Source organism: Pseudophryne corroboree, chromosome 12 (assembly GCF_028390025.1).
Source record: "Pseudophryne corroboree isolate aPseCor3 chromosome 12, aPseCor3.hap2, whole genome shotgun sequence".
Lineage (NCBI taxonomy): Eukaryota > Metazoa > Chordata > Amphibia > Anura > Myobatrachidae > Pseudophryne > Pseudophryne corroboree.
Window position 1 is genome coordinate 126,972,700 of NC_086455.1, and position 22,407 is coordinate 126,995,106.

Consider the following 22,407-nt stretch of genomic DNA (forward strand, 5'->3'; position numbering starts at 1 on the left):
ATGTAATCACATCACCGGAACTCGGGATACCGTCGGTCACTATACCTATGCCGGAATCCCGACCGCTAGAAATGGCGACAGTCGGCATGCCGACTAACAGGGACTATTCCCACTCGTGGGTGTCCACGACACCCATAGAGTGAGAATAGAACCTCTGGTGAGCGCAGTGGGCCTCTGAGCCCGCAAGGGGCTTCATTGCGCTCGCCACCTCCCGCCGGCATTCAGGCGACCAGTATCCTGGTGTCGGGGTGCTGACTGCCGGCAAAGCATACCCAACCTGTAGTTATAAGTATATACACTTATTGATGTTTACAGTTTATTTAGTATCCTTAGAAGTTGACAGCAGATCAGAACTTCTTGGGTCATCTAGTCTGCTCCTTTTCTTTTATCCTTTTGGTAACTTCAACCCTATGTGTATAAAGTGGTTTTTGCCACACCCCTGATCATGTTCCCTAGTCAATGCCCCCTTCCCGGGAATCTTCACAGCAGCTGCTTAATTGCTCCTATACCGGCTTTTCCGTTATTAGGAGTCTGCTATTTATGCTTTATTCCACCTTATGTGTTTTGAAGTGTATTATTTTAGTGATTTACAGTCAGAGGTAATGAGATTTTATTCTCCTCTTATTTTTTTCATTGTTAATTTATAGTTAGTGTAACAGTAAAACCATGTATCTGCCTGTGATAAATTCCCTGTGGGGTCAATGCGGAGTTGAGCGTGCACTTGTTTGCAGAGCGTGTCTTCCATCTTTTTGCATTGTGGATGTTACTGGTACAAGTGTACACAGAATAGGAAGTGATGTAGAGGAAGTTACAGTTACTTGTCCACTTGGGTCTGATGAGCTATAACTGGGTGAGAATGGGGGCTTCTCGTATGGGCAAAATTCAGTGAATGCGTGCAGAAATAAATGTAAGTGTAAATACCCATGTTGTCAGAGTCCTGGGAAACTGCACTAACCATGTAGATGCTGATGTGCATGCCACTGTATATTCCTTTATCGGGTAGTAGCACTGACCTATCTAACTGCCTTTATTGAAGGGTCTCTAAAGTGTACTACGCCGCGCATTGATCAGTCTGACCCACATTCATATATATATCTGTGGAATTGGGATATATGGAAGACTTTGATATGCACTATTTACCTGTACACTCTCTACAAGTAGCACTCAATGAGGGTAATTCCGTTCCCAAATACCGATGCAATGTGCTATTCCAGAGCAGCGGTTGGCATCACAAGCTTTCCCTCTCAGCGCTACCATAATTGCCTATATTATGCACACAGCCATCATATCATGGCCAAATTGAATCCTCCCCATATAGGAGATTTTTAATGAGCGGATTTGTAGTATTCATTTATAGTTCTGACTTTTTAAGCTGTGTTACATGTTGTTTACCTGTTTTATGTTGCATTTTATCTGATTGAAACACACACATCTCCATATCACAATTTGATATATTTTAGTACTGATAATATTAAAGATCTATTAATCATCCATCTTTTTTGGTTCTTTACATACACCCATCACATATGTTTAGTAACTTTGGTTTGTTTGGTACTTTGTTATCTGAGGGTGGTATGAGCTGTTCTGGAAGGCTCCTATTGAACCTCCCTTTATGACATTTAATGGTCATCTAGCAGTCACTGAGCCACTGCGTGCCAGTTTCTCCTCAGATTCCCAGTGAATGTCACATTTAAGTAGATTTGTAATTGATGTTTGCACAATTTGCTGGCAATGACATATATTGGGTTTCCACAAATTCAGGTGACAGAAGGTAAACTGGTTAACCACTTAACGGACGATTTTTTTCCTTCAAAATTGTTCATATAGTTATTTATTTATTTTTTTGTATATATGTTTTATTTAACATAGTTTAAATAGTATTTTTTTAAATATTATATTATGCACATCTGCAGAACGGATCTCCTAGTCAAAAACTCGGGGACATAATGGGACAGCACAGTCGCATGTAATCTGACCGTGCCAGTTAAGTGGTTCATTTGCATATGGTAGCATCTTAAAGTACAAATAGTTTATTTATGTGTCTTTACAGTGTCTTTCCTTTTGTATTCTTTAAATGAATTAGTGAGGGACAAGTGTTTAATTTTTTTATTTAATACATGGAGATCTGTGGAGACATTGAGATATAAAAACTCTGCTGTAGTCTGTGCGCTTTACAGTTCTTTACCTGGAAAGGCCACCTTTTAGCTATCTCCACAAGTAGAAGAGTTGGGAAGCTGTGGGGGGAACTTTTTTGTATGTCTTCATATGTTTTCTTTCTTTAATTCTCACGAAGTCCAATTCCACCTAAATTAGGACTTTCTGATTCTTGGGTTAGAAGACTGTAGGTTTCTGAAAGAAGAGGTTTTTCTTCAATCTCTGGACCTTTACAGGGTATTGTTCATAGGGGTGTAGTATGGAATGCCGGCGGTCGGGCTCCCGGCGACCAGCATACCGGCGCCAGGAGCCCGACCGCCGGCTTACCGACAGTGTGGCGAGCGCAAATGAGCCCCTTGCGGGCTCGCCACGCTGCAGGCATGGTGGCGCGCCACGCTATTTTATTCTCCCTCCAGGGGGTTGTGGACCCCCACGAGGGAGAATAAGTGTCGGTATGCCGGCTGTCGGGATCCCGGCGCCGGTATACTGTGCGCCGGGATCCCGACAGCCGTTATACTGAAGACCACCCGTTCATAGGAACCGTGAAATGCATAGGGCAGGATGATCTTCTAGTCCATAAAAATACCTACAAGAAAGGTTGTCTGGCATCCAAGCAGACCATTGCTAGCTGCATTGCTGTGGTTATTTTTCAGTTTTACATTGGAGCAGGATACCTGGAAACATGACCTAGCAGCCGTGCCGAGCTGCCACCTGGTCTCCAGTAAAGATATCTACAAAATTCTTCAAACTGGGTAGTTTTAGATGTAAAGGGAGACCTTCTCTGTACAGTACTTTTTTTTTTTTTTCTTCCTGCTTTTCATTTTAATATACTTGCAGAAGTAATGTGCATATCTGAGTCTACAAGAAAAACTATAGCTAAAAGCAATTTGGGCTCTTGAACTTGCAGTGTTCCCAATGAGTATAGACCTTATTTAAATGTTTCCATTTGTAGATTTTTTTTTTTTTTTTATTGCTTAGATAAATGCCATCATTCTGATGGTCCCCATACATCTGAGATGTATTAGGGCAGGCATTCCCAACCACGGTCCTCAAGGCACACCAACAGTGCAGGTTTTAGTGATATCCAGGCTGCAGCACAGATGGTTAAATCAAAATAACTGAGCTACTAATTAAGTCAGCTGTGCTGAAGCCTGGATATCACTAAAACATGCACTGTTGGTGTGCCTTGAGGACCGTGGTTGGGAATGCCTGTATTAGGGCAATGCTCCGATCCGTACGGGATCTGTAAACCGGGCATTTCTAACATTGTTAATTTCCCCGATTTCCGGGCGATCATTGATGGCTACCAATGAGGAGTTTCCGGCAGGGTTGGGGAATCGCCTCATAGATGTTTTTGGCCCATAAGATAAAGTCCAGTGTCATTTTGTGCAATCGAGACCCCAGCCCTTAGAGCCCCCATAATCGCTGTCCGCGATGCCTTTTTTCCCCAACCTGTCGGCATCGGCCAACAGCAAAGATCGGTGATCCGTCAGGGAAACGAAACCTTAAAAATGCCTGATTCCCAGGTGTGGATACACTCTGAACCCCCAACTATGTCCCTTTTTTTTATTTATTTTTATTTTGTTTTATCTTTTCCTTATGGAGTGAGTGGCAGTTGAGTAAGAGGCCAGAACTAACATGTTCTTCAAGATGTGGGAAAGCTTCATTGCAACCTTGTCACCAGCCATACAAACCCAGATACATAATTCTCTGCACAGTACCTCCTGGTATCTCTTGTGCATTGCAGAGGGCGATCCTCCTATTACAGTGTAATCCTGAGGGGCAGAGCATGTTTAATGTTATTGTTTAATAAATTTGTGTATGGGCCTGAAATTATACATTTTCTGAAACGTTCTTTTATGCGTAGGAACATTATATTTTTCTTTTTGCAACTTTTATACATATCTCATCTGCCTCCTGGAATGTTTTAGCATTTTCTTTAAACTTGATTACTGTTTATATCTTTTGCCAGTGTGTTCAGGTTGACACATTTGGCGCTAATAGACGTGTCTACTTCTATGGATCATACCTTAATGCAGTGGTTCTCAGACTTTTTTGAATCAGCGCCTAGAGTATCAGAATTTTTTTCACGGCACCCTTAGGCCAAAAGTTTTGTTTTGTTTTTAATTGAGAAATTTAGAAAGAGATCCTAAATTAAGTAAATTGAGTTTATATGTCATCCTTGGCTTTAATCGTGTGGTGAGGGACAAGATTTACTTCTGTTTTTCCATATGTTATGATTGACAGCCACCAGTGCTGGTTTTGCCTATTTTACATTAACCGTAAACCATTTTAATTGGTCCTGGAGCACTAACCCAGGGCACCCCTGCAAGTGTCCTGAGGCACCCAGTTAGAGAACCACTGCCTTAGTGCGTTTCAACTATTGTACTGTATCGCACGTTGCTTCAATAAACATATTTTCTAAATTGCCCAATTCTCCAGAAATGGTCCGCATCAGGGAATCCGTATTTTTCAACAAGTTTAATATTCCCCAACCCGCCCTTCAGGGTATCGGGCCATTGCCCCTATACATCTCTGATGTACTGAGGCCTTTACTCCATAAGAACTGTTGGTGAAACCCATTGTCTAATGTACCCCATACATCATAGTGTTCCCTCTAGGAAGGGGCAGGGCGCCGGAGTTCGGGGGCACATTGGCGCGCGTGCCCCCGAAATGGTGGGGTGGCCATGCAAATTAGGGGGTGTGGCCACGCACCCATTTTAGTGGGTGGTGCGGCCCACAGATGCTGCTACAGAGGGCTTCTGTGGCCGTCGACGTCACTGTTGGGGGCGTGCCCAACACCTCAGTCGGTGCTGGGCTTCCCCCAGCTCTCTCCCAATGCGTGAATGGATGCCGCGCGCATGCGCACGGCATCTTTACACGCTGGGAGGGCAGGAAGCAGGCGGCTCTTCTAGCAGGGCGCCGCAAAAGGGGCAGGTCGGGTTTTGCCTTCTAAACAAATGGGCAGGGCGCGGCGCCCTGCTAAAACAGCCTAGAGTGAACACTACATCAGATTATGTATTGGGACAAATCCCCAATCCCCCAACGGCCGGATTGTGGGAATCGGGGAAATGAAATATGTTGAAAAATCCTGTTTCCCCGGTCCTGACTTAAAACGGTCAGTATCAGGAATTAGGCCCTTTTAACACGTTTAATTTCCCCGATTCCCCTGATAGATTGCTGACCAACAGATCGGCAGTGATGGCGGGTTGGGGAATTGCGGCAGCTGATTATGAGGGCCTTATAGCAGCAAGAGTTGGGGATTGCGGGGGGGGATGGGGTGACCAATACACAAGGCACAGCTGGAGTTCTCAGGTGGGGGTGTGGTCGGCTGAGGTCTTCTGGAGGACTACCTGTACATGTACCAGTTTAATAGCTACAAATAAACACATTTCAACAATTTTATTTTGATCCTAGGTTACTAAGCTTACTTTTAAAAAGTCAAGTGCTGAATAGTAATACTGATGATGTTCTTTTTGTTTCCTCTCTCCTATTAGGTTGTGGCCCCTAGTTGCAGTGATGATGCTACAGTGAAAAAAGACCAGTGTTTGGTTCGATCCTTTGTAGATGCAAAATTGTGAGTCGTTTTACAGTTAATGTTTAAGACCAACTTGTAGATACGTATGTGTGTGTGATTGCTTACATACAATAGTCATGTGAGAAAGAGTCAACTTTCCTTTTAAACTATTTTTTTTTCTACATACATATCAACCAAAAATGTACTGTCTAGTCCTCGCCAAGTCTTAGGGTGGTATCCTATTAGCTGTGGGGAGTTACCGCAGCTCAAGGATTCCTCAAGTGTTATTCAATTAGCCCTGTAAGCCTGCACTTATTGGGGATTATGAGGCACGCAAAGCAGAATTCCCTATAACCAGCCCCAGGAGACCTGTTATCGGACGGTAACATATGGGTTTGCGATCTTATAACGGATCCCATGTGCTATCGTCCAATAACGGGTGATTTACAGCACGGTGAAAACCGTCTGTAATTGGATAGCCCACTAGCAATTATCGAGCTAAAAAGCCTGTTACTACCATGCTGTAAATCACTGCATCTAATAGGATACTGCCCATAAAATCTTATGTGACAAATACCACAGATGATTTTCCAGAGAAGGGCTGTTTTCTTGGCTAAGTTACAATTAAAGCCTTACTACCATCAGGAAAAGCCAATTTGGCTCTGTTTCTGATGTTGGTAAGTTTTAATATTTATTGTCTTGTTAAAGATGCATTGCTGTAGCTATTTGGTTGTTAGCGATATTCTCAGCATACTATACAGTGCATTCGGTTAGTGTGTGTGCCAGAATGCCCACTCCTGGAAAGATTAGAAACAGTCTGTGGTGTGGTGAATAATGGGAGTAATTCCAAGTTGATCGCAGCAGGAATTTTTTTAGCAATTGGGCAAAACCATGTGCACTGCAGGGGGGGCAGATATAACATTTGCAGAGACAGTTAGATTTGGGTGGGTTATTTTGTTTCTGTGCAGGGTAAATACTGGCTGCTTTATTTTTACACTGCAAATTAGATTGCAGATTGAACACACCACACCCAAATCTAACTCTCTCTGCACATGTTATATCTGCCCTCCCTGCAGTGCACATGGTTTTGCCCAATTGCTATCAAAATTCCTGCTGCGATCAACTTGGAATTACCCCCAATGTTTCTAGGGGGCAGATGTATCAAGCTTGGAGAAGTTAGAAGTGGGAGGTGATAACGCACCAGCCAATCATTACGGTTTGAAAAATTACAGCTAGAAGCTGATTGGCTGGTGCGTTATCACCTTCCACTTATCACTTCTTTATCACTGCTTTATCAATTCTCCAGGTTTAATACATCTACCCTTAAGTGTAGTATCATGGAATTGTTTTGAAAATGGTCCCATAGCCCTGTCCAGAAGGACCAGTCGAATGTGCCTGATGCTGACATGAATGCCCCAGACCAGAGTTTCCCAAATGCCACCATTACAGTACAGGTTTAAAGGATATCCATGCTTGAGCACAGGTAACTTAATTAGCACCTCAATCAGTTTGATTAAACCATCTGGGCTCAAGCATGGATATCCTTAAAACCTGTACTATGATGGCGGAGTTTGGGAAACTCTGCTCCAGACCAATATTAACACAGGTTCTGCTTTTAAATAGAGTTGGTAACACTTCCTTACATGAACCTGGCTTAAATATCTTCTGACCTAATAAGGATGCAAGAAATTTGTTTTTTTTGTTTGTTTTTGCTACGTATAAGTTGACTTTCATTATTCAATTAAAAAAATGACCGTGAAAAACCTGGTTTGTCACATAAGCCTAGAATTATATCCTGTAGATACATATGTGTGAAAGAGGATGTATTTTTTTTCACATAATGGTGTATACAAACCAAATATATAATTTTAACATTTTCCTGGCATACATAGCTGTGTAACACTTTTTACAGCTTCAACTGGGCCACTTATTTCATGTCATACAGTATAAACAGTGGAGCAGGTAGAACAAAAATCTATTGCAATAGGAAAACCTTAAACTACAAATAAATAACATTGGAGATGGACCTGGATCCACAAAAAAACAATATAGGGGGGGTTGAAACATAACCGCAGTCCAGATCTGAATAACAGAAGTGTATCTGCAGGTAGTGTTTGGTGCTAGCAAACACTTGGCTCCCCCTGACATTACTTGTGTCCTTGAAACCAGTTTTGATCTAGACTCGTGGATTATCCCTAATAAAAAGCTATCCATTTATTAAGAAATGTTCACATAGATTTTTAAATACTAAAATACATACGGTTTTTCTGTTCTAATTTCTTTTTTTTTCTATCAAAATACTCATACTAATCAGCAATCCTAAAACGGTTTAGGTTTTCTTCATGTACCTGAATAACTAACATACTGGTTAACCACTTCTAGATGTCTCCTGCGATACTATATTATGCTATGACCTAATACTTTTCTGTTGGTATAATTTCTAATAAGTACTAATATTTATATGTATTAATGTAAGAAGTCGCTGTCACATCATGTGTTCTTCTGAGGTAAGTTGGCTATAACAATTAGGTGTCATTGTCGATGGAGCGGTGCCACCATGTGTTTATATTATTGGAGTCAAAGGGGTATATTCAATTAAAGTCTGATCCATTCCGACATGTATTTGTCATAATGGATCCGACAACCCCTATTCAATCCCATCTAAAATTCAACTCTTTCAAGTCGAATTTAGACGGGACCCAGAGGAGGAGAGGGGGGGCGAGCCGCGTGTGGACAGCCGGCGGCAGCCAGAGGAGATCAGTGCTACTGTGGCGCTGATCTCCCCTTATGCCCGCCGGCGATCCCCCCCCCCCCCCCCCCCCCCCCGCGAATGCCTCGACTTGTCGAAAAGCTTTGAATAGGTCAAATCAGGATTCGACCTTAAAAAGTCAAAAACTGCCACCTTTTCGACAGACGGCAGTTTTCGACTGCAATTGAATATACCCCAAAGTTTTGCATCGTGAAAAAGTTTTCAGAATGATTAATTCTTTAGTAAATTGCACCCAGACTCTCAGGGGGGCTATTTAATTATTTCTTGCGTGAATTCTGCTTCCAATGTTAATTGGCCAGGAGCTATTTAATTACTTCCTGAGACTAGACTGCAGTTATCGCATATTTCTGCTCACTAAGGCGCGAGCAGAAATCTGTGTTGAGTAGTGCTTCGGGGCTAGTCGCAACCTACAGCTGCATCGCGCTCTGGAGGATGGTTAATCCCGGGCATTATTGCAAGAAAAAGGATCTGTTGCGTAGAGTAATTGAATAAGATCCTGGGCACTGCGCTGATGAGCTACATTCCTGTGAATTAACTTAATCACCCCTTTTAGAATTTTAATATCTTTTATTGTTAGCATCTCAAGGAACATACAGAATCATTAACAAAAGTTTGTCTTTTTTTTAAATCTTATATTTTACTGAAAATCTGTCTTTTGCTGTCCCTCCCCCCAAAAAAACTAGCCATTCAGTTGCAAGGAAAGATGTTGAAGAACTTGACATAAATGCACTAATGTCTGAGTGCCCTACAAAGCCAGGTAAGTGATTGATTGTGTTTCATAATGTTCTCATACTGTTGGATTGTGTTTGATGTCTGAATGCATTTGCAGGTATGTATTTATATTGTATATGACTGTGGTCCTGCCAGCAGAGGTGTAGCTAGGCGCCATGGTGCCCGGAGCAAGGGCATGTTTTGGCGCCCCTTTCCCCTGTACTGAATTGAGGGCCTAGCCAACATGTGGTGGCATGTTACATTTGAAAAGAAACAATATTTTCTCTATCGTCCTAGTGGATGCTGGGGTTCCTGAAAGGACCATGGGGGGATAGCGGCTCCGCAGGAGACAGGGCACAAAAAGTAAAGCTTTAGGATCAGGTGGTGTGCACTGGCTCCTCCCCCTATGACCCTCCTCCAAGCCTCAGTTAGATTTTTGTGCCCGGCCGAGAAGGGTGCAATCTAGGTGGCTCTCCTAAAGAGCTGCTTAGAAAAGTTTAGCTTAGGTTTTTTATTTTACAGTGAGTCCTGCTGGCAACAGGATCACTGCAACGAGGGACTTAGGGGAGAAGAAGTGAACTCACCTGCGTGCAGGATGGATTGGCTTCTTGGCTACTGGACATTAGCTCCAGAGGGACGATCACAGGTACAGCCTGGATGGTCACCGGAGCCTCGCCGCCGGCCCCCTTGCAGATGCTGAAACGAGAAGAGGTCCAGAATCGGCGGCAGAAGACTCCTCAGTCTTCTAAAGGTAGCGCACAGCACTGCAGCTGTGCGCCATTTTCCTCTCAGCACACTTCACACGGCAGTCACTGAGGGTGCAGGGCGCTGGGAGGGGGGCGCCCTGGGAGGCAAATGAAAACCTTTTTTGGCTAAAAATACCTCACATATAGCCTCCGGGGGCTATATGGAGATATTTAACCCCTGCCAGAATACGTTAAGAGCGGGAGACGAGGCCGCCGAAAAAGGGGCGGGGCCTATCTCCTCAGCACACAGCGCCATTTTCCCTCACAGAAAGGCTGGAGGGAAGGCTCCCAGGCTCTCCCCTGCACTGCACTACAGAAACAGGGTTAAAACAGAGAGGGGGGGCACTAATTTGGCGTTAGAAATATATAAAAAAGATGCTATAAGGGAAAACACTTATATAAGGTTGTCCCTATATAATTATAGCGTTTTTGGTGTGTGCTGGCAAACTCTCCCTCTGTCTCTCCAAAGGGCTAGTAGGTCCTGTCCTCTATCAGAGCATTCTCTGTGTGTGTGCTGTGTGTCGGTACGTGTGTGTCGACATGTATGAGGACGATGTTGGTGAGGAGGCGGAGCAATTGCCTGTAATGGTGATGTCACTCTCTAGGGAGTCGACACCGGAATGGATGGCTTATTTAGGGAATTACGTGATAATGTCAACACGCGGCAAGGTCGGTTGACGACATGAGACGGCCGACAAACAATTAGTACCGGTCCAGACGTCTCAAAAACACCGTCAGGGGTTTTAAAACGCCCGTTTACTTTAGTCGGTCGACACAGACAGGGACACTGAATCCAGTGTCGACGGTGAATAAACAAACGTATTCCTTATTAGGGCCACACGTTAAGGGCAATGAAGGAGGTGTTACATATTTCTGATACTACAAGTACCACAAAAGAGGGTATTATGTGGGATGTGAAAAAAACTACCGTAGTTTTTCCTGAATCAGATAAATTAAATGAAGTGTGTGATGATGCGTGGGTTCCCCCCGATAGAAAATATGGGCGGTATACCCTTTCCCGCCAGAAGTTAGGGCGCATTGGGAAACACCCCTTAGGGTGGATAAGGCGCTCACACGCTTATCAGAACAAGTGGCGGTACCGTCTATAGATAGGGCCGTCCTCAAGGAGCCAGCTGACAGGAGGCTGGAAAAATATCATAAAAAGTATATACACACATACTGGTGTTATACTGCGACCAGCGATCGCCTCAGCCTGGATGTGCAGAGCTGGGGTGGCTTGGTCGGATTCCCTGACTAAAAATATTGATACCCTTGACAGGGACAGTATTTTATTGACTATAGAGCATTTAAAGGATGTATTTCTATATATGCGAGATGCACAGAGGGATATTTGCACTCTGGCATCAAGAGTAAGTGCGATGTCCATATCTGCCAGAAGATGTTTATGGACACGACAGTGGTCAGGTGATGCAGATTCCAAACGGCACAAAGGTGTATTGCCGTATAAAGGAAGAGGAGTTATTTGGGGTCGGTCCATCGGACCTGGTGGCCACGGCAACTGCTGGAAAATCCACCGTTTTTACCCTAAGTCACATCTCTGCAGAAAAAGACACCGTCTTTTCAGCTTCAGTCCTTTCGTCCCTATAAGAGTCATATCTGCCCAGGGATAGAGGAAAGGGAAGAAGACTGCAGCAGGCAGCCCATTCCCAGGAACAGAAGCGTTCCACCGCTTCTGACAAGCTCTCAGCATGACGCTGAGACCGTACAGGACCCCTGGATCCTACAAGTAGTATCCCAGGGGTACAGTTTGGAATGTCGAGACGTTTCCCCTGCGCAGGCTCCTGAAGTCTGCTTTACCAAGGTCTCCCTCCGACAAGGAGGCAGTATGGGAAAAAAAAAAAAATTCACGAGCTGTATTCCCAGCAGGTGATAATTAAATTACCCCTCCTACAACAAGAAAAGGGGGTATTATTCCACACTATATTGTGGTACTGAAGCCAGAAGGCTAGGTGAGACCTATTCTAAATCTAAAAAAAATTTGAACACTTACAAAGGTTCAAATCAAGATGGAGTCACTCAGAGCAGTGATAACGAACCGGGAAGAAGGGGACTATCTGGTGTCCCGAGACATCAGGGATGCTTACCTCCATGTCCCAAATTTGCCCTTATCACTAAGGGTACCTCAGGTTCGTGGTACAGAACTGTCACTATCAGTTTCAGACGCTGCCGTTTGGATTGTCTACGGCACCCCGGGTCTTTACCAAGGTAATGGCCGAAATGATGGTTCTTCTTCGAAGAAAAGGCGTCTAAATTATCCCTTACTTGGACGATCTCCTGATAAGGGCAAAGTCCAGGGAACAGTTGGAGGTCGGAGTAGCACTATCTCGGATACTGTTACAACAGCAGGGGTGGATTCTAAATATTCCAAAATCGCAGCTGATCCCGACAACAAGTCTCCTGTGCTTAGGGATGATTCTGGACACAGTCCAGAAAAAGGTGTTTCTCCCGGAAGAGAAAGCCAGGGAGTTATCCGAGCTAGTCAGGAACCTCCTAAAATCAGTGCATCATTGCACAAGGGCCATGGTAAAAAAAATGGTGACTTCCTTCGAAGCAATTCCAGTCGGCAGATTTCATGCAAGAACTTTTCAGTGGGATCTGCTGGACAAATGGTCCGGATCGCATCTTCAGATGCATCAGCGGATAACCCTATATCCAAGGACAAGGGTGTCTCTCCTGTGGTGGTTACAGAGTGCTCATCTTCTAGAGGGCCGCAGATTCGGCATTCAGTTTTGGATGTTGGTGACCACGGAGGCCAGCTCGAGAGGCTGGGGAGCAGTCACACAAGGAAAAAATTTCCAGGGAGTGTGATCAAGTCTGGAGATTTTTCTCCACATAAATATAGCTAAGGGTAAATTTATAATGCTCTAAGTTTAGCAAGACCTCTGCTTCAAGGTCAGCCGGTATTGATCCAGTGGGATAAAACATCACGGCAGTCGCCCACGTAAATAGACAGGGCGCCACAAGAAGCAGGAGGGCAGTGGCAAAAACTGCAAGGACTTTTCGCTGGGCGGAAAATCATGTGATAGCACTGTCAGCAGTGTTTCATTCCGGGAATGGAAACTGGGAAGCAGACTTCCTCAGTAGGCACGACCTCCACCCGGCAGAGTGGGAACTTCATGGGGAAGTTTTCCACATAATTGTAAACCGTTGGGAATTACCAAAGGTGGACATGATGGCGTCCCGTCTGAACAAAAAACGGGACAGGTATTGCGCCAGGTTAAGAGACCCTCAGGCAATAGCTGTGGACGTTCTGGTAACACCGTGGGTGTACCAGTCGGTGTATGTGTTCCATCCTCTGCTTTTCATACCTAAGGTACTGAGAATTATAAGACGTAGAGGAGTAAGAACTATACTCATGGCTCCGGATTGGCCAAGAAGGACTTGGTACCCGGAACTTCAAGAGATGCTCACAGAGGACTTATGGCCTCTGCCGCTAAGAAGGGACTTGTTTCAGCAAGTACCATGTCTGTTCCAAGACTTACCGCAGCTGCGTTTGACGGCATGGCGGTGGAACGCCGGATCCTAAGGGAAAAGGCATTCAGGAAGAGGTCATTCCTACCCTGGTCAAAGCCAGAAAGGAGGTGACCGCACAACATTATCACCACATGTGGCGAAAATATGTTGCGTGGTGTGAGGCCAGGAAGGCCACACGAAGAAATTTCAACTCGGTCGATTCCTGCATTTCTTGCAAACAGGAGTGTCTATGGGCCTCAAATTGGGGTCCATTAAGGTTCAAATTTCGGCCCTGTCGATTTTTCTTCCAGAAAGAATTGGCTTCAGTTCCTGAAGTCCAGAAGTTTGTCAAGGGAGTATTGCATATACAACCCCCTTTTGTGCCTCCAGTGGCACTGTGGGATCTCAACGTAGTTCTGGGATTCCTCAAAAAACATTGGTTTAAAACCAGTCAAATCTGTGGATTTGAAGCATCTCACATGAAAAGTGAACATGCTCTTGGACCTGACCTGGACCAGGCGAGTGTCAAATTGGTGTTTTTTTTCTCAAAAAAGCCCATATCTGTTTGTCCATTCGGACAGGGCAGAGCTGCGGACTCGTCCCCAGTTCTCTCCCTAAGGTGGTGTCAGTGTTTCACCTGAACCAGCTTATTGTGGTGTCTTGCGCCTACTAGGGACTTGGAGGACTCCAAGTTGCTAGATGTGGTCAGGGCCCTGAAAATATAGGTTCCAGGACGGCTGGAGTCAGGAAAACTGACTTGCTGTTATCCTGTATGCACCCAACAAACTGGGTGCTCTTGCTTTTAAGCAGACTTTTGCTAGTTGGATGTGTAATACAATTCAGCTTGCACATTCTGTGGCAGGCCTGCCACAGCCAAAATATGTAAATGCCCATTCCACAAGGAAGGTGGGCTCATCTTGGGCGGCTGCCCGAGGGGTCTCGGCTTTACAACTTTGCCGAGCGGCTATTTAGTCAGGGGCAAACACGTTTGTAAAATCCTACAAATTTGATACCCTGGCTAAGGAGGACCTGGAGTTCTCTCATTCGGTGCTGCAGAGTCATCCGCACTCTCCCGCCCGTTTGGGAGCTTTGGTATGATCCCCATGGTCCTTTCAGGAACCCCAGCATCCACTAGGACGATAGAGAAAATAAGAATTTACTTACCGATAATTCTATTTCTCGGAGTCCGTAGTGGATGCTGGGCGCCCATCCCAAGTGCGGATTATCTGCATTACTTGTACATAGTTACAAAAATCGGGTTATTATTGTTGTGAGCCATCTTTTCAGAGGCTCCGCTGTTATCATACTGTTAACTGGGTTCAGATCACAGGTTGTACAGTGTGATTGGTGTGGCTGGTATGAGTCTTACCCGGGATTCATAAATCCTTCCTTATTGTGTACGCTCGTCCGGGCACAGTACCTAACTGAGGCTTGGAGGAGGGTCATAGGGGGAGGAGCCAGTGCACACCACCTGATCCTAAAGCTTTACTTTTTGTGCCCTGTCTCCTGCGGAGCCGCTATCCCCCCATGGTCCTTTCAGGAACCCCAGCATCCACTACGGACTCCGAGAAATAGAATTATCGGTAAGTAAATTCTTATTTTAAATTGGTGACAGGGCCGGTTCCAGACCTTGTGGAGCCCAGGGCAAAAGTTTCCTTTGGGTGCCCCCCATGTTTAAAATGGCAGTACTGACTGTTTAATGGTTAGCATTACTGCCTCACAGCACTATAAAGAGAGTGGCCAGAGCTGTCAGTCTCTCCCGCTATCGCCTCTGGCCTGCCCTGTTCCCTACCTAGTCTCCGAGTCAGTGTGTGCCCCTCTGCTTCCCCTCCTCCTGCACTGTGGCTGCCAGTACAGTGGCCCACAGGAATGGGGGGTGGTGGGCGGCAGCGCGCCCTCTAACTTTTTTGGCACCCGAAGCTCGCGCTCCACTGGAGCTACCCTCGCTACACCCCTGCCTGCCAGTTCCCAGCAATGTGATATTCAGAATAAAATGATGTGTAAAGACATATTTCTCTGACGTCCTAGTGGATGCTGGGGACTCGGAAAGGACCATGGGGAATAGCGGCTCCGCAGGAGACTGGGCACAAAAAGTAAAAGCTTTAGACTAGCTGGTGTGCACTGGCTCCTCCCCCTATGACCCTCCTCCAAGCCTCAGTAAAGATTTTTGTGCCCGAACGAGAAGGGTGCAAGCTAGGTGGCTCTCCTGAGCTGCTTAGAAGTAAAAGTTTAAATAGGTTTTTTATTTTCAGTGAGTCCTGCTGGCAACAGGCTCACTGCATCGTGGGACTAAGGGGAGAAGAAGCGAACTCGCCTGACTGCAGAGTGGATTGGGCTTCTTGGCTACTGGACATTAGCTCCAGAGGGACGATCACAGGTTCAGCCTGGATGGGTCCCGGAGCGGCGCCGCCAGCCCCCTTACAGAGCCAGAAGAGCGAAGAGGTCCGGAGAAAGCGGCGGCAGAAGACGTTCCTGTCTTCAAATAAGGTAGCGCACAGCACTGCAGCTGTGCGCCATTGCTCTCAGCACACTTCACACTCCGGTCACTGAGGGTGCAGGGCGCTGGGGGGTAGCGCCCTGAGACGCAATAAAAACGATATAAAAACCTTATATGGCTAAAAAAAATGCATCACATATAGCTCCTGGGCTATATGGATGCATTTATCCCCTGCCAGTTTCCTGAAAAAAGCGGGAGAAAAGGCCGCCGTGAAGGGGGCGGAGCCTTTCTCCTCAGCACACAAGCGCCATTTTCTTTCACAGCTCCGCTGGAAGGACGGCTCCCTGACTCTCCCCTGCAGTCCTGCACTACAGAAACAGGGTAAAACAGAGAGGGGGGCACTATTGGCAGCTAATATATAAATACAGCAGCTATAACAGGGAGTAACACTTATATAAGGTTATCCCTGTATATATATAGCGCTCTGGTGTGTGCTGGCAAACTCTCACTCTGTCTCCCCAAAGGGCTAGTGGGGTCCTGTCCTCTATCAGAGCATTCCCTGTGTGTGTGCTGGGTGTCGGTACGATTGTGTCGACGTGTATGAGGAGGAAAATGATGTGGAAGCAGAGCAATTGCCTGTGTTAGTGATGTCACCCCCTAGGGAGTCGACACCTGACTGGATGGTAGTAATTAAAGAATTACGTGACAATGTCAGCACTTTGCAAAAAACTGTTGACGACATGAGACAGCCGACAAATCAATTAGTGCCTGTTCAGGCGTCTCAGACACCGTCAGGGGCGCTAAAACGCCCGTTACCTCAGATGATCGACACAGACCCTGACACGGATACTGAATCCAGTGTCGACGGTGACGAGACAAACGTAATGTCCAGTAGGGCCACACGTTACATGATCACGGCAATGAAGGAGGCATTGAACATTTCTGACACTACAAGTACCACAAAAAAGGGTATTATGTGGGGTGTGAAAAAACTATCGGTGGTTTTTCCTGAGTCAGATGAATTAAATGAGGTGTGTGATAAAGCGTGGGTTTCCCCCGATAAAAAAACTGCTGATTTCTAATAAATTATTGGCACTATACCCTTTCCCGCCAGAGGTTAGGGCACGTTGGGAAACACCCCCTAGGGTAGATAAGGCGCTCACACGCTTATCAAAACAAGTGGCGTTACCGTCTCCTGATACGGCCGCTCTCAAGGAACCAGCTGATAGAAGGCTGGAAAATATCTTAAAAGGTATATACACACATACCGGTGTTATACTGCGACCAGCGATCGCCTCAGCCTGGATGTGCAGCGCTGGAGTGGCTTGGTCGGATTCCCTGACTGAAAATATTGATACCCTGGATAGGGACAGTATATTATTAACTATAGAGCATTTAAAGGATGCATTACTATATATGCGAGATGCACAGAGGGATATTTGCACCCTGGCATCTAGAGTAAGTGCGATGTCCATTTCTGCCAGAAGAACGTTATGGACGCGACAGTGGTCAGGTGATGCGGATTCCAAACGACATATGGAAGTATTGCCGTATAAAGGGGAGGAGTTATTTGGGGTCGGTCTATCGGACCTGGTGGCCACAGCAACGGCTGGAAAATCCACCTTTTTACCCCAGGTCACCTCTCAGCAGAAAAAGACAACGTCTTTTCAAACCCAGTCCTTTCGTCCCTATAAGGGCAAGAGGGAAAAAGGCCGCTCGTTCCTGCCCCGGGGCAGAGGAAGGGGAAAAAGACTGCACCATGCAGCCTCTTCCCAGGAGCAGAAGCCCTCCCCCGCTTCTGCCAAGTCCTCAGCATGACGCTGGGGCTCTGCAAGCAGACTCGGGCACGGTGGGGGGCCGTCTCAAGAATTTCAGCGCGCAGTGGGCTCACTCGCAAGTGGACCCCTGGATCCTACAGGTAGTATCACAGGGGTACAAATTGGAATTCGAGACGTCTCCCCCTCGCCGGTTCCTGAAGTCTGCTCTACCAACGTCTCCCTCCGACAGGGAGGCAGTATTGGAAGCTATTCACAAGCTGTATTCCCAGCAGGTGATAATCAAGGTACCCCTCCTACAACAGGGAAAGGGGTATTATTCCACGCTGTTTGTGGTACCGAAGCCGGACGGCTCGGTGAGACCAATTTTAAATCTAAAATCTTTGAACACTTACATAAAAAGGTTCAAATTCAAGATGGAGTCACTCAGAGCAGTGATAGCGAACCTGGAAGAAGGGGACTATATGGTATCTCTAGACATCAAGGATGCTTATCTCCATGTCCCAATCTACCCTTCTCACCAAGGGTACCTCAGGTTTGTGATACAAAACTGTCATTATCAGTTTCAGACGCTGCCGTTTGGATTGTCCACGGCACCACGGGTCTTTACCAAGGTAATGGCCGAAATGATGATTCTTCTTCGAAGAAAAGGCGTATTAATTATCCCTTACTTGGACGATCTCCTGATAAGGGCAAGGTCCAGGGAACAGTTAGAGGTCGGAGTAGCACTATCTCAGGTAGTGCTACGTCAGCACGGGTGGATTCTAAATATCCCAAAATCACAGCTGATTCCAACAACACGTCTACTGTTCCTAGGGATGATTCTGGACACAGTCCAGAAAAAGGTGTTTCTCCCGGAGGAGAAGGCCAGGGAGTTATCCGAGCTAGTCAGGAACCTCCTAAAACCAGGACAAGTGTCAGTGCATCAGTGCACGAGAGTCCTGGGAAAAATGGTGGCTTCTTACGAAGCGATTCCATTCGGAAGATTCCATGCAAGAACTTTTCAGTGGGATCTGCTGGACAAATGGTCCGGATCGCATCTTCAGATGCATCAGCGGATAACCCTATCTCCAAGGACAAGGGTATCTCTCCTGTGGTGGTTACAGAAGGCTCATCTTCTAGAGGGCCGCAGATTCGGCATTCAGGATTGGATGCTGGTAACCACGGATGCCAGCCTGAGAGGCTGGGGAGCAGTCACACAGGGAAGAAATTTCCAGGGCTTGTGGTCAAGCATGGAAACGTCTCTTCACATAAATATCCTAGAGCTAAGGGCCATTTACAATGCCCTAAGTCAAGCAAGGCCTCTGCTTCAGGGTCAACCGGTATTGATCCAGTCGGACAACATCACGGCTGTCGCCCACGTAAACAGACAGGGCGGCACAAGAAGCAGGAGGGCAATGGCAGAAGCTGCAAGGATTCTCCGCTGGGCGGAAAATCATGTGATAGCACTGTCAGCAGTGTTCATTCCGGGAGTGGACAACTGGGAAGCAGACTTCCTCAGCAGACACGACCTCCACCCGGGGGAGTGGGGACTTCATCCAGAAGTCTTCCAAGTGATTGTAAACCGTTGGGAAAAACCAAAGGTGGACATGATGGCGTCCCGTCTCAACAAGAAACTGGACAGATATTGCGCCAGGTCAAGGGACCCTCAGGCAATAGCGGTGGGCGCTTTGGTAACTCCGTGGGTGTTCCAGTCGGTATATGTGTTCCCTCCTCTTCCTCTCATACCAAAAGTACTGAGAATCATAAGAAGGAGAGGAGTAAGAACGATACTCGTGGCTCCGGATTGGCCAAGAAGAACTTGGTACCCGGAGCTGCAAGAGATGCTCACGGAGGACCCGTGGCCTCTACCTCTAAGGAAGGACCTGCTCCAGCAGGGACCTTGTCTGTTCCAAGACTTACCGCGGCTGCGTTTGACGGCATGGCGGTTGAACGCCGGATCCTGAAGGAAAAAGGCAAGGATTGTCTATGGGCCTAAAATTAGGATCCATTAAGGTTCAAATTTCGGCCCTGTCGATCTTCTTCCAGAAAGAACTGGCTTCAGTGCCTGAAGTTCAGACGTTTGTCAAAGGGGTACTGCATATACAGCCTCCTTTTGTGCCTCCAGTGGCACCTTGGGATCTCAATGTAGTTTTAGGGTTCCTAAAATCACATTGGTTTGAACCACTTGCCACAGTGGATTTGAAATATCTCACATGGAAAGTGGTAATGCTGTTGGCCCTGGCTTCAGCCAGGCGCGTATCAGAATTGGCGGCTTTATCCTATAAAAGCCCTTACCTGATATTTCATTCGGATAGGGCGGAATTGAGGACTCGTCCTCAATTTCTCCCTAAGGTGGTTTCAGCGTTTCACATGAATCAACCTATTGTGGTACCTGTGGCTACTAGGGACTTGGAGGACTCCAAGTTGCTGGACGTAGTCAGGGCCCTGAAAATATATGTTTCCAGGACGGCTGGAGTCAGGAAATCTGACTCGCTGTTTATACTGTATGCACCCAACAAGCTGGGTGCTCCTGCTTCTAAGCAGACGATTGCTCGTTGGATTTGTAGTACAATTCAACTTGCACATTCTGTGGCAGGCCTGCCACAGCCAAAATCTGTAAAAGCCCATTCCACAAGGAAGGTGGGCTCATCTTGGGCGGCTGCCCGAGGGGTCTCGGCTTTACAACTTTGCCGAGCAGCTACTTGGTCAGGGGCAAACACGTTTGCTAAATTCTACAAATTTGATACCCTGGCTGAGGAGGACCTGGAGTTCTCTCATTCGGTGCTGCAGAGTCATCCGCACTCTCCCGCCCGTTTGGGAGCTTTGGTATAATCCCCATGGTCCTTACGGAGTTCCCAGCATCCACTAGGACGTCAGAGAAAATAAGAATTTACTTACCGATAATTCTATTTCTCATAGTCCGTAGTGGATGCTGGGCGCCCATCCCAAGTGCGGATTGTCTGCAATACTTGTATATAGTTATTGTTACAAACAAATCGGGTTGTTTATTGTTGGAAGCCATCTTTTCAGAGGCTCCTACGGTTATCATACTGTTAACTGGGTTCAGATCACGAGTTGTACGGTGTGATTGGTGTGGCTGGTATGAGTCTTACCCGGGATTCAAGATCCTTCTTTATTATGTACGCTCGTCCGGGCACAGTATCTTAACTGAGGCTTGGAGGAGGGTCATAGGGGGAGGAGCCAGTGCACACCAGCTAGTCTAAAGCTTTTACTTTTTGTGCCCAGTCTCCTGCGGAGCCGCTATTCCCCATGGTCCTTACGGAGTTCCCAGCATCCACTACGGACTATGAGAAATAGAATTATCGGTAAGTAAATTCTTATTTTCTGTCCTCTGGGACAGTCTGCTCTTGATACTAGAAACACTTAGGGGCTCATTTATCAAGCCTTGGATAGTGATAACTAGCACGGTGATAAAGTACCAGCTAATCATCTCCTAACTGCCATGTTCCAGGCTGGGTTTGAAAAATGACAGTTAAAAGCTGATTGGTTGGTACTTTTTCACCGTGCTATTTATCACTCTCCAAGGCTTAATAAATCTGGCATTAGTCCTAGTCACCACTGTTTCTGTCATGTTCTTTTCTTCTAGAGCACTGTTATAATACCGTTACTTCAACTGGAACCTAGATACTGAACTGCCGTGTGAGGGATTTGTATATATGTGTGTTAGAACTGGTATGAAGTAGTGCAGACCTAGCTATTGGTATATAAGCATTGTGACAAAGCAGGACAGTTTGCACATTATATTATCCAGGAGTATTATTGTGCAGTGAAATACTCCAGCACTCATCACTATATAGGGCTAAATGTAATAAGGTGAGATTTTTTTTTAGGTGTCTAAAAAAAATCGCACCAAATCGCATGTTTGTAATTTGTGATTTTTTTTATTAAAAATCGCAAATGTAACGGTGCGAATTTTAAGGTTTAAACAGAATTTGCATGCGATTTTTAGTAAAGGAAAAATTTGTTTTTGTTTTTTTCGTAATAACATGCGGTTTTTGGTCATGTTTTTATTACTTAGTCAGAAGCATGCACAGATCAGTGAGATCCGTGCATGCTGCTGTCTGTGAAAGTAAAGAAAGTGTTAATTTTTTTTTTTAGAAAAAACGATGTGCAGGTCCCCTGCAAAAGCATAACCAGCCTCGGGCTCTTTGAGCCGGTCCTGGTTGCAAAAATTAGGAAGGGGGGGGATTGACTGGGGTTCCCCATATTTAAACAACTAGCACCAGACTCTTGGACCGGTCCTTGTTCCAAAAATACAGGGGACAAAAGAAGTAGGGGTCCCCCGTATTTTTGAAACCAGCACTGGGCTCCACTAGCCAGGGAGGAGATGCTGCAGCCGGGGAACACTTTTATGTACAGTAGGTCCCTGTGGCCAAAGCATCACAAACCTCCCAACTAGTCACCCCTGATCGGGGTTCCCTTGGTGAGTGGGGACCCCTTAAATAAAGGGGTCCCCCCCCCCCCCCCCCCCTCCAGGCACCCAAGGGCCAGTGATGAAGCCCGGGGCTGTCCCCTCCATCCGTGGGCTGTGGATGGAGGGCTGATAGTCGTGAAAGTGTTATAAAGAATATTGTCGTTTGCTGTGGAACTGCAAGTCCCAGCAAGCCTCCCCCGCATGCTGGTTCTTGGAGAACCACAAGTACCAGCATGCAGGGGATTAAAGGGCCCGCTGGTACCTGTAGTTCCACAACAAAAGAAATATCCCAAAAACACACACACACACACACACACACACACCTTGAAAGTAAAAGTGTATTTACACACTCACACATACTTACCTACATCCCACACCGCCATTCACGTCCCCTTGTCCAAGTAGT

The 22,407-nt window shown here is 46.1% G+C and overlaps 1 protein-coding gene across 4 annotated transcripts in view; it reads left to right on the top strand.

Annotated features, from left to right (window-relative positions):
• Window positions 1-22,407, top strand: part of ARID4A (AT-rich interaction domain 4A) — a 201,586-nt gene that overhangs the window by 46,877 nt on the left and 132,302 nt on the right. For all 4 annotated transcript variants that reach the window (XM_063947995.1, XM_063947996.1, XM_063947994.1 and 1 more), the window contains exons 9-10: window positions 5,652-5,731; window positions 9,125-9,198. In XM_063947995.1, the coding sequence (XP_063804065.1) occupies window positions 5,652-5,731; window positions 9,125-9,198 (154 nt within the window). The remainder of the gene's footprint in view (window positions 1-5,651; window positions 5,732-9,124; window positions 9,199-22,407) is intronic.